Source organism: Hordeum vulgare, chromosome 6H (assembly GCF_904849725.1).
Source record: "Hordeum vulgare subsp. vulgare chromosome 6H, MorexV3_pseudomolecules_assembly, whole genome shotgun sequence".
NCBI classification, from domain to species: Eukaryota; Viridiplantae; Streptophyta; class Magnoliopsida; order Poales; family Poaceae; genus Hordeum; species Hordeum vulgare.
In genome coordinates, this window is record NC_058523.1 from 454,166,195 (window position 1) to 454,177,255 (window position 11,061).

Genomic DNA, 11,061 nt, shown 5'->3' on the forward strand with positions numbered 1-11,061 from the left:
ACTCTAATCAGCTTATGATGAGTTTCGTATGAAGGGAGTTTTCAAGTATGCGATGGGAGAGATGATGAAAGAAGATACATGAGTGTGAAACTCTCAATCTTGTGGATTCCCCCATGCACCCCAAGAAATATTCAAAGGAGACTCAAGCGTCTAAGCTTGGGGATGCCCCTGTGCATCCCCTTCTCTATCAACAATCATGAATTCGTCCATCTCCATGATATATTTTTATCACTTCATATGATATGTGCTATGCTTGGAGCGTACCGCTCTTTACTTTTTAGTTTGTTTTAGTTTTTCTTGATGTTCATAACAAGTCGGAAGCTAGTCTACCTTGTTTGGGAGAGACACACGCTCCATTCCACTCTAGAACACAACATAAGTTTTCATGCTTATCTTTTTTGTGTGTTCTTCATCTTTTCGTAGCTACTGTCATGCTTAGCTTTTAGTTTTCATGCTTATCTTTTTAAGAGCTTTTATTTAGGTTGCTTCTGGAACTCTCTTGAGTTATCATGCTTATCTTGTTTAGAGAGTTGGCTCGTTGCACTGAGTTGTGTGTCTTGCATGAGTAGGTAATTGAGATTGCTATTTAAGTATAGTAGTAACTTGGAATAGTTTTGAGGTATTGATTTGAGTAATGTTTGGACTATTGGTGCCAAGAGCTTGAGCCTATTAGTGATAGGTGTCGTATTTTGGGAAATCCATGTGTTTTTTAAAAACTAAAAATTAGTTGAGAACTCTAGCTACTAAATTGATCTCTAACCTCTAGAGGGGTTGGAATATATAGAGTACCCTCACGTTACCATGAGTCGAGGATGCGCAAGGATAACCAAATCCCCAAACACTCCTCCTAAGGGTAGTTGTCTCTTTGTGAATTTCCTAACTAGATAGAGAGTTACCGATAATAAGTGTATTAGTTCTTCGGACTAATGTAAGTATTCGATCGTTGGCACTTCCACCATCCATATTTTGCTAGCCTATTCGGTATCGTGCATTGCCATTTCTCACACTGAGAGTTGGTACAAACTCCGCCGGTGCATCCAAACCCATGACATGATACACTCTGTCATACATAAGCCTCATTATATTTTTGCTCAAAACAGTCACCATACCTACCTATTAAGGCATTTTCATAGCCTTTCCGAGATACATTGCCATGCAACTTCCACTATCTCATGACTTGATCTACATGTCATACAAACTTTTGGTTGATTGAGGAGCCACATGCTAGTTGGGCCTTGCCCTTATTACATCTACATGACGCGCTAGTATCATTGCATATCCTGCTACACTGGCAGAGGCATACATTTGCATACATCATGATAGTTTTCACTTGTCTTTATGTTGAGTACTCCTTATAAAGTGTGATGATTTTTATTTTTATTCATGTAAAACATAGAGTGTTGCCCTTAAGTGAGGAAAAGATCCCAAAGAGGACAAAACAAAAGATCCCAAAGAGGACACATGAGAGATAAAAAGAAAGAACCAAAGAGGCCACAAAAAAATTAAAAAAAGAGAAAAACAAAAAGAAATAAAAAGAGAGAAGGGGGCAACACTACTGTTCCTTTTGAGAGATCCACACTCGTACTCCATTGTTATATTGGTACTACATAGAGATTATCATTCATGCATAACTATGTGGGGACCCTTACACTATAGAACTTGGTTTGCATATTCCAATGATGAGCCTCCTCAAATGAGCTCTAGGTCTTCATGAGCAAACAAATTGGATGCACCCCCACTAGTTCCATCGGAGAGCTTACCTTAGCTCCTATGCGCATCCGTTACATGGCAATCCCTACTCCTCACATCATATATTTCATTTGGCTTTCTCTCGCCTATGGTTGTCCTCATTGATGTGAGTCTTTCATACCTTGTTGTCTTCCTTCCCCATCATTATTATATTTGCCATCCTAAGTGCCAACATATCTTGCTTACGCTCATCCATTGCATGAGTGCTCAAAGTCGAAAGGGAGAGGATCATTTTGACTTGTGCTTGACTGGTGGTGTGGGGATGAGTCAAGATAAGATTCCGAAGGAGACTAAATGTGAGGTTTAGTAGATTGGGTTCTCAACTAAAAATATATATTTTATGTTCTCAACCAATCTCCCACTTCTTGCACGTAAACACCGTTTGGAGACATTCGAGTCACGGACAGCGAGAGCTCTTGCACCTTTATGTTCTTACTTTGCTAAACTCAATACTAGATATAGACTCTTGTTTGTTATTGTCTTGACTTGAATTGCATATCTCACTTGATTTACTTTGAAGTTCTTATATGTGTGTTAGCATGTCACCACAGAAATTATTGTGTTATCATTTATCTACTCGAGAACGAGCAGAAATTAAGCTTGGGGATGTTGATACATCTCAAATGTATCTATAATTTCTGCTTGTTCCATGATATTTTGGGTGACATTCTTATATGTTTTGCTATACTTTTATATCATTTTACACATATTTGGACTAATTACTAACTCAGTGCACCCAGTGCCAGTTTCTGTCTACTGATGTCTATTTTGCAGGGGTCTTTACCCAATTTTCCGACGTCCATAAAAATCTAGAAAAAATATAAAAAAATCAGCAAAATAGAAGCTTCGTGATCATCGAAGGAGGGCCAGAGGGGGCCAGGGGCCTCCCAGGCGGCCTGCTGGCGCGGCCAGGCCCTAGGCCGCGCCAGGATGTCGCCTGGGTGGGTCCCACCTCCTCCCGGTGCCCTCCTTTGGCCTATATTTAGAGTCTCGAGAGGAAACCCTCGCAGACTTTCTGGAATCGTGAATTTCTCCGTCGTTCCACTGTCACAGCGCTTCCAAGATCGGGAGCGTCAGGAGACCTCTTCCCGGCACCCTGCCGGAGGGAGGATTGACCTCCGGGAGCTTCTCCACCGCCATGGACGCTTCCCGGACATGTCGTGAGTAGTCCTCCTTAGACCCTGAGTCCATGACCAGTAGCTATGTGTTGTCTTCTCTGCAATCTTGTGCTTCAATGGTTAGTCCTTGTGAGCTGCCCTACATGATCAATGCATATATGTAATTCTCTTGCTATTGCTATGCTCGGTTTGTTGGGATCCGATGGATTATCAGATTATGTTCAGATTGTGAGTTATATATTTGATTATCCTTCTATATTATGTTCCTTAGTGATTCATGCATGTTCTCCGTTGCTATTTATTGCTTTGGCCAAGTAGTAGATTGTAACTCCAAGAGGGAGCGTTATGCATGATTGTGGGTTCATGCCCCCTCGATGTCTAGCTTGAGTGACAGAAACATGAGACTAGGGGATGTGCTTGTTGCCACGAGGGAGAAAATAATGATGCTTGTGATCACGGTTGCAAGGATTGTTTACCTTACACATAGTTCGTTAATGCAGTTGTCCGTTGCTTTGAGTTTACACTTTGGGTGGGGCTCGCAACTTAATACCGGAGAAATGTTATGGATAGATATATCAAGGTGGATGGTTAGTAAGTAGATGTTGATGAATAAACAGTCTACTTGTCTTGGCGTACTGCGCATTACTATTGAACCTCTAACTACGAAGTAGCATAATTAGCATTGCGGTGCGATCATAATTTTGTCAATTGCACACGTGTAATTTGTTGGCAAAAGCTTCAACATTCTAGTTTTTGTTTAAGTGATCAAAAATCACATTGAATTCATAAAAAAGTGAGTACCATTAAAAGAGGATGATGTTTTGATGATGTTCTAACTGCTCAAATGCTTAGAGCTATTGATCCAAAACCCTCAACCATACCCTCATATTCCACTATGTCCAAAACACTAAAGTCCATCTTGGTCCCACCAATATACATCTAACAGGAGTCCTCGAGATACACTTGGTGTAGCTGTTGCCTAAGCCCTAGCATCTCGGTCTAACTGAGTTGGCCATTCGGTTCCACCGAAGAGCACTCATCAACCTTCTGTTACCAATTGAAATTGATTTGTAATTTCCAATCGATTTCAATCGATGATACCAAAGTGTGGAAAGTGCTTAGGCCAACTTGAGTCGGTCCCACCAAGGGTTTCATTCGGTCTCACCAAAAATCCTAAAGTTCAAACTTTTTGTACCGGGCGGTCTCACCAAGTGGTTTCACCCAGTCCCACTCAAGTGTGCATAAAGGCGTGTAATGGTTGGATTTTTTCTGCTGCCTTTATATACCCCACCTACTCACCAACTCTAAGTGAGAAACCACTTCGAAGCTTACACTTCTCATGTCCATTTTATGAGAGGGAACCACCTATTCTTGTGCTAATATGAAATTCCTTCCACTCCAACCATAGAACTTTGATCTCTAGCCCCATATAGTTGATTTCCATTTAAACCCCTCTCCTAACACATAGCAAAAATCTGTGAGAGAGTGTTTGAGTATCGAGGGACTATTCTTTAAAGCATAAAAACAAGAAATTCATCATCGTCAACAACAACTATTACTTTTGGAGAGTGGTGTCTCGTAGATTGGTTAGTGTCACTTGGGACTCTCACGATCGTGTGGAGTGAACCAAGAGTTTGTAAGGGCAAGAAGATCGACTACTTCGTGAAGATCTACCTCTAGCGAGACTAGTCCTTTGTGAGCATAAGCCATGATAGCATAAACAATGTTGCTTTTTCGTAAACCCTTCATGGACTCACGCAGTAGTTATGCTTCATGGATTGCCGTCTCCATCTTACGATAACACTACATAGCGGAACCATAGATTATTTTTGTCACTATTAAGTTTGAATATCTCCAAACCCTTCCTCTGCTTTCGTGTAGAAAGTCTTTACTCTTCATTACTACTCTATTAGACTTGCATGTGTAAGGTGCTTGTAGACCGGAAATTGCTTTTGGAGCTCGACCCCATGGTGGCCTTTAAATTTAAAATCCAAAATTCATGGAAATCCATATTTTCACATTTCAAAAAACTCTAAATAAATTGCAGAGATAAGTGAGGGCATAACACACATGTGTGTAAATTTTCAGACAAAAATACGTTGAAATGAGGCGTGTAAAAAAGACAAATCTCGGTCTTTTTGACACATGAGACTATTCTTGTGCGAGGCCATGAATTTGTCTTTTTCCTACAGATCGTATTTTAAGGTATTTCATCCTAAAAATTTACACACATAAACATAACATCCTTCTTTACTTGCATATTTTTTCAGATTTTTTTGGAACCCAAAAGTTTGTAATTTGAAATTTTAAAAATTTCGAGCTCCATAGAGCTCGGCCCTCCAAACGTCCGTTCTCCTTGTAGGCTTGCTATAATTGCTAAAATCTGCCAAGAATTAATATTGGAAAATGCTAGTTTTCTATTGTGTAAGTAATATAAAAGGTAAATCTATTTGTGAATTGTGATTTTTTTTTGTCGAAGGGTCATAGGCCGTTCTTTCATTAGATAGAAAAGGAAGTGGAGTACACAAAGCCGAACATTCTAGGCGGTCTAGAGCTGGTTGCCAAGAGAGTATCAACTCTGAAAATACAGAGCAACGGCTGGACCAACAGGGCCAACAACAAAACAAGGAGCAGAGAAGAAATCAAAAAAGGTCACCGATACAGCCAGCTACCCTCCAGGCCCTCATGTCTTCCGTGATTAAATCAAGAACCCTTTCAACGTTGCACGCCACATGCTCAAAAATTCTGACATTCCTTTCTCTCAAGATCCTCCAATGTATGAGAATGATAATGGCGTCGAAGTTGCGCCTCTCGGACTTGGGGACCTCCTTCCGTATTAGCATAGCAATCATCAGGGACTAGAATTGTGATTTTTTGGTCATTCATGGCACTCTTTCTGTTAGTTTTTTTGTTTATTAATGTGTATTTCGAATTTGCATCTGATTTTTAGAGGCCATAGACACATGCCTTGTGAACATCCATAAAATATTTAGTATTTTTTTGGAACATTTAAATATGTTGTTTGGAGTAGAATAATGAATTTTTAAGGGATGTTATCACCCGAAAACAACCCTCCACCCCTCCCCCTAAACCGTTAACTTTCGAACTCGTTTTTGGCCGATCTCTAACCAATGTTTCCTCACGTCACTAAGCTATCCCCGGCGACACCATCGGTGGCCTCGGTTGTTTCCTTCTTCCGCGAATTCAACATACCGGAGTTGTGTCATCTGGCCGCGGGTGGTTGACATTTTGTCATAGAACTTCATGCAATTTCACGTGCCATCTATAGTGTTGGTTGAGCCGACGGTCGTCTACGGTGGAGTCGGAGTTGTTTGCTCAGAGTTTAGGGATGACAATGATGCCTTTAGAAAAGGAGTGATGATGATGATGCATGTGTGATGTCTCGTCGAGCCTCTTTTTTGGAGTGGTGTGTGTGGGCTTTTTTATGTGTCGCTCAACCGCTGCAAAGGTTTTCGTTCAGTTTTTCATAATCAACCGGACAGTCTGATTTTCGTCCGGTTTTCCTAATAATATGAACAACTCTTTTCTTTTTAATGAATGCAGATAAATGCCATTTCGAAAGAAAAAAAATCAAGAATACCCAAATTCAAGAACCGCTCAATAGCTGATTTGAGTAAGAAAACAATTAGTACTCCTAAACAATTTGGTGATAGTTGCAACTTGCAACTCCCATTTCCTCTACTACTCCCTCCTTTTCGGTTTATAGGAATCAAATCTAAAATCTCATCAACCAAGGTGAAATGTGATTGGATGACATTAGTTTTAACTAGTTAATGAAATATTTCTCACATATTCAATTTTCAAGGCAATAAATGTAGCATCCTCCTTTTCATTGGACTTGCATGATGAATGTAGAAAATGATGCATGCATAGCCACTCATCTCATTTTTCTAAACTTTATGAATTAAATATGGCGTGGGATTCAAAGCACTTTAACTCTATTAGACTTAAAATGAGCCTAATATAATGAAAATTTAATTTTTTTGAGACGAGGCATATAAACCAGAAAGGATGGAGTAGTAACCTGTGTTCTCTGCCAATAAATTCCGTCGACCAATATGGAATCAAAGTATCAAACCATGCCTGGTGCGCGCGTCCATCGTTACAGAGCCCTGCCATTTGTGGCAGCGTCTTGGGCCAGACACCCATCACCGGTGGTGCGCACGAGAGGCTGCAGGATAAAACGAGAAACCGCACCCATACATATAGGCAAACCTCTCCGTAATCCATGCCACGCCCGTGAACGGAACCATCACGAGAGCAGGACACGACCTCGACGATTTCACCCGTTTTCACGGGCAAAAGGAAGCGGGGAGCCGCGCGCGGCTGCGCGATCGATGCGCGCGCATCCGATGAATCGTCCAGTGTGCGTGCGTGCGTGCGTATGCGCCTTCGTTCGGAGACGGTGCACATGAAAACGAGGACATCTGTCTGCCGGGGACAGGTCACTCACTGGTCATGTCGTGCCGTGTGCTGCTCTCCTCTGCGGCCATTTTCCTGTTGGGTCTCCGGCGGCGTTGGATACTCTGCATTTTTCAATGCTCCGTAATTTAATGCCCCATGTCTGTCGTCCAAGCCTATCCTACTGACCACATGCATCATGCATGCGTACGGTTGTTGGCAGCTGTGTGCAGATCAGACCGGCCCCGGATATACACAGACGCACACATACATTTCGCAACGGTCGCACTGTGATTTCGGTCACTTAATGCGCACAGTTGAAAAGCTTTGGCCGTCATGGCGACGGAGCAGCGGCGTGCTACCGGAAGCGACCGAACAAACCGGTCAGAAAAGATAGAGAGAGAACGTCGTGGTTGTTGCACTTGCACAGCTGGTGCCTCGTTGGACATGCAGCGGGGCAGGTGGATGACAGCACGCCGACCGGTCCTAGTCGAAGCAGAGGCATCATCGGTCAAATCCAGACGACGCAGTCGTTGGCTCAACCCCTCCTTCACGCCACCTCCACTGCACGCAGTCGTAGTACTACCACATAGCAACTCCCACGAGAAAATCCCATCAGTAACAGCGGCGATCCGCCATTAATCCGCACAGTAAAACGCCATATCCTTCGTGGAGCGGGCACCGATTTCTTCCGATCCCGAGCCATGCAAACACGTCATACACATATACACATGAGAGACCATCCATAATCTCCCGACTCCAAATGCTAGCACGCTTTCGAATAATCACCATAGTTGCAACTGCTGCTCCGGTCCATTGCTCGAGCAGCAGCAGCAATGTGCGTGCATAATTGTGTGATCGCGCAGCCCGCCACAGTCTGATGAGGCGAGGCAATTAGGGCCAGGCCAAGCCAAGCCAAGCCCCCATCCATTCCATCCATCACCAGCAGAAGCTTAGCTGGTGTTTACCCACCACCACCATCCCTTTTCCTGTTGAGCTCTTAAACCCATCCTCTCTCTCGCCCGCTCTTTTCGCCTAAGCATATAGGGCCACGGCAGTGGGTCCGTATTCTCGGCACGAGACGACGGCCCTACGCGTCACGGAACGAGCCCAGCTCAGCGCGCGCCGTGCAGGCAGCCCAAGCGAAAGCGGCCGCACAAACCGCACAGCGCGCGGCGTCCCTGTCTCTCCCTCTCCCCCTCCCCCTCCCCCGCCCGGTTCCTTGTGAGAGTGGGTACCGCGTATATAACACAGGCCGGCGAAAGGTCATCAGGAGGCAGAACCCGGGGAGCGCGTAAGGTTTTGCCCTGCTTCTTCTTGAATCTTGAGAGGCGAAAGTGAAAGAAAGGGACGCCTTGAGAGCACCAGCCGGTGCATCGATGGAGATGACGGCGAGGTTCTTGGCCGCGGCGGCGGCGTGCGTGTGGCTGGCGGCGGCGGCCTCCGCCTTCGACGTGCCGACCGTGGCCTTCGAGGAAGGGTTCTCGCCGCTGTTCGGGGACGGCAACCTCGTGCGCGCGCGGGATGATAGGGCCGCCCGCCTCTTGCTCGATCGCCGCTCCGGTAATCCATCGAGACTTTCTTTGTTTTTCTTACGTATTGCTCTGTTCCTGTTGTTCTTATGGCCCTCCTTTGTGTGTTATTACAAAAAAAATACAGGTTCGGGGTTCATCTCCTCGGATTACTACCTGCACGGCTTCTTCAGCGCGTCCATCAAGCTGCCCCGGGACTACACGGCCGGCGTCGTCGTCGCCTTCTACGTGAGTGCTTCAACACTGCCCCCGATTATCTCGTGAGCGTTTCTGTCCAAAAGTTAATTAAGCAGCGGTTTTAGCTTAGGTTATTATTATCGTCCGTTAATCCATGGCCTTGTTTCCAACCGTTGGTCCTTGCTTCGTCAAACGTCACATGGGCATGGCGTGTCAGCTGAGATTTACTACCTGCCATGCCACTGCTCATCCTCTTAAAGAGGAAAAACCATGGCAAGTTGCACACCCATACTCTGGCTACTGTGGCGCAGAGTAGGCAGGCAACAGGGCGTGCCACATGGGCTCGTTCGTTTTTGGTCCTTCACGGCCACAAAAAGGCTGCGCCGCCTGCTCCTCCGGAATAAATGTTGCCATCCATCCCTCTCACCCGCTCTCACCCGCCCGCATTCATCAGCCTCACTAAAACAAAAACAAAATCAAAACAAAGTTATTAGTAATACGTGACACCGTGACAGTTCTAAAGATTGTACGTGTGTATTAGTATTTTTCTGATGTGCGTGTGTAATAAATAAACTAAAAAAATGTGTGTAATGTTCGTGTTGCAGCTGTCGAACGGGGACGTGTACGAGAAGACGCACGACGAGCTGGACTTCGAGTTCCTGGGCAGCCGGTGGGGCGGGCAGTGGCGGGTGCAGACCAACGTCTACGGCAACGGCAGCACCAGCCGCGGCCGGGAGGAGCGCTACCTCCTCCCCTTCGACCCCACCCTCGCCGCCCACCGCTACTCCATCCTCTGGGCCCCCACCCACATCATGTACGCAGGCATCATCACTCCCACTCCCACTCCCACTGCCAGTGCACGTAGCCGTAGAATAGCATGGTGACTGACTGACGTGACGACGTACGTGCAGATTCTACGTGGACGACACGGCGATCCGGGAGGTGGTGCGGCACCCCGGCATGGGCGGCGACTTCCCGGCGAAGCCCATGGCGGCGTACGCCACCATCTGGGACGGCTCCGCCTGGGCCACGGAGGGCGGCAAGTACAAGGTGAACTACAAGTACGCGCCCTTCGCCTCCGACTTCTCCGACCTGTCCCTCCGCGGCTGCCGCGTCGCCGACCCGGCGTCGCCGGCGCTGCGCCTCGCCGGCGGCGACGGGTGCGACCTCCTGGGGCTCATGACGGCCGACTACGCGGTCATGACCCCGCAGAAGCGCGCCGCCATGCGCGCGTTCCGGGCGCGCCGGATGACCTACACGGTGTGCTACGACGCGGCGCGGTACGCGGCCGGCCCCTTCCCGGAGTGCGACAACTCGGACGAGGAGAGGGGCACGTTCTGGGCGTGGGGCGAGTCCAAGACCGTCGTCATGAAGACGCGCGGCCGCGGCCGCCGCGGCCGGGGCAGCAGGGCCGGCGCCGGAGCGAGGGGCCGCGCCGGCGCGGCGAGCAGCTGAGCTCTTGCTTGATAGTGTAGGACACTAATGGCAACAACGGGAGTGCAGCACTAGGGGTTCCTATGGATTTGGTTAATTTTTTGGTGGCGTTATATGATCTCGGCGTTTCTGTATAGGTTGGCCGTAGGGATTAGTTCGTTGTTTTATTAGTAGGAGTATTATTACTATTCTTTGATTCGTTGGATGGCAGCTAATAATATGATCAGATTATTATTACTGTGGCTACTTTCGGTTTTCTTGTTCTTCCAGTACCCGACAAGATCACAACTTCACAAGACCCTATAGCCTACAGCTTAATCAAGTCATCTCGCCCTGTAACCTATGGAAGTTTCCCGACATTTGAAAGCATGTCGAAACCTTGGACGATCACGGACAACACGGTGACAACACGGTCATTTTTTGTCTTTTGCGCTAGCTTTATTCGTCCGTTTAATTCGAGCAACTCCAACGCGATGATCAGTACATGCCTAACAAAAAATCGTCCCAACGCATCGACTTAATTAAACACGTGTCCGTTTTTCGTTCGCTGCTCACCTATTTTCGATGACAAAGCCTCCATCTTTCTTCATTTTTCCAAAACCCTCGCGCCCGCGTGTTTTCTGGCCGTT

General features: G+C 46.3%; 1 protein-coding gene across 1 annotated transcript; it reads left to right on the forward strand.

Annotated features, from left to right (window-relative positions):
- Positions 1 to 8,414: 8,414 nt before the first annotated feature.
- Positions 8,415 to 10,669, forward strand: LOC123403830 (probable xyloglucan endotransglucosylase/hydrolase protein 30). Its single transcript, XM_045097746.1, has 4 exons — positions 8,415 to 8,852; positions 8,949 to 9,049; positions 9,604 to 9,812; positions 9,910 to 10,669. Exons 1-4 carry the CDS (start codon positions 8,669 to 8,671, stop codon positions 10,451 to 10,453), a joined length of 1,038 nt encoding a protein of 345 aa, XP_044953681.1. The 5' UTR covers positions 8,415 to 8,668; the 3' UTR covers positions 10,454 to 10,669.
- Positions 10,670 to 11,061: the final 392 nt, after the last annotated feature.

Bases quoted from the DNA above. Each gene is read 5' to 3' on its own strand.
- LOC123403830 (XM_045097746.1), top strand. From the start codon at position 8,669: ATGGAGATGACGGCGAGGTTCTTGGCCGCGGCGGCGGCGTGCGTGTGG. The intron at 8,853-8,948 runs GTAATCCATCGA...AAAAAAATACAG, and splicing joins CTTGCTCGATCGCCGCTCCG to GTTCGGGGTTCATCTCCTCG. The intron at 9,050-9,603 runs GTGAGTGCTTCA...TTCGTGTTGCAG, and splicing joins GCGTCGTCGTCGCCTTCTAC to CTGTCGAACGGGGACGTGTA.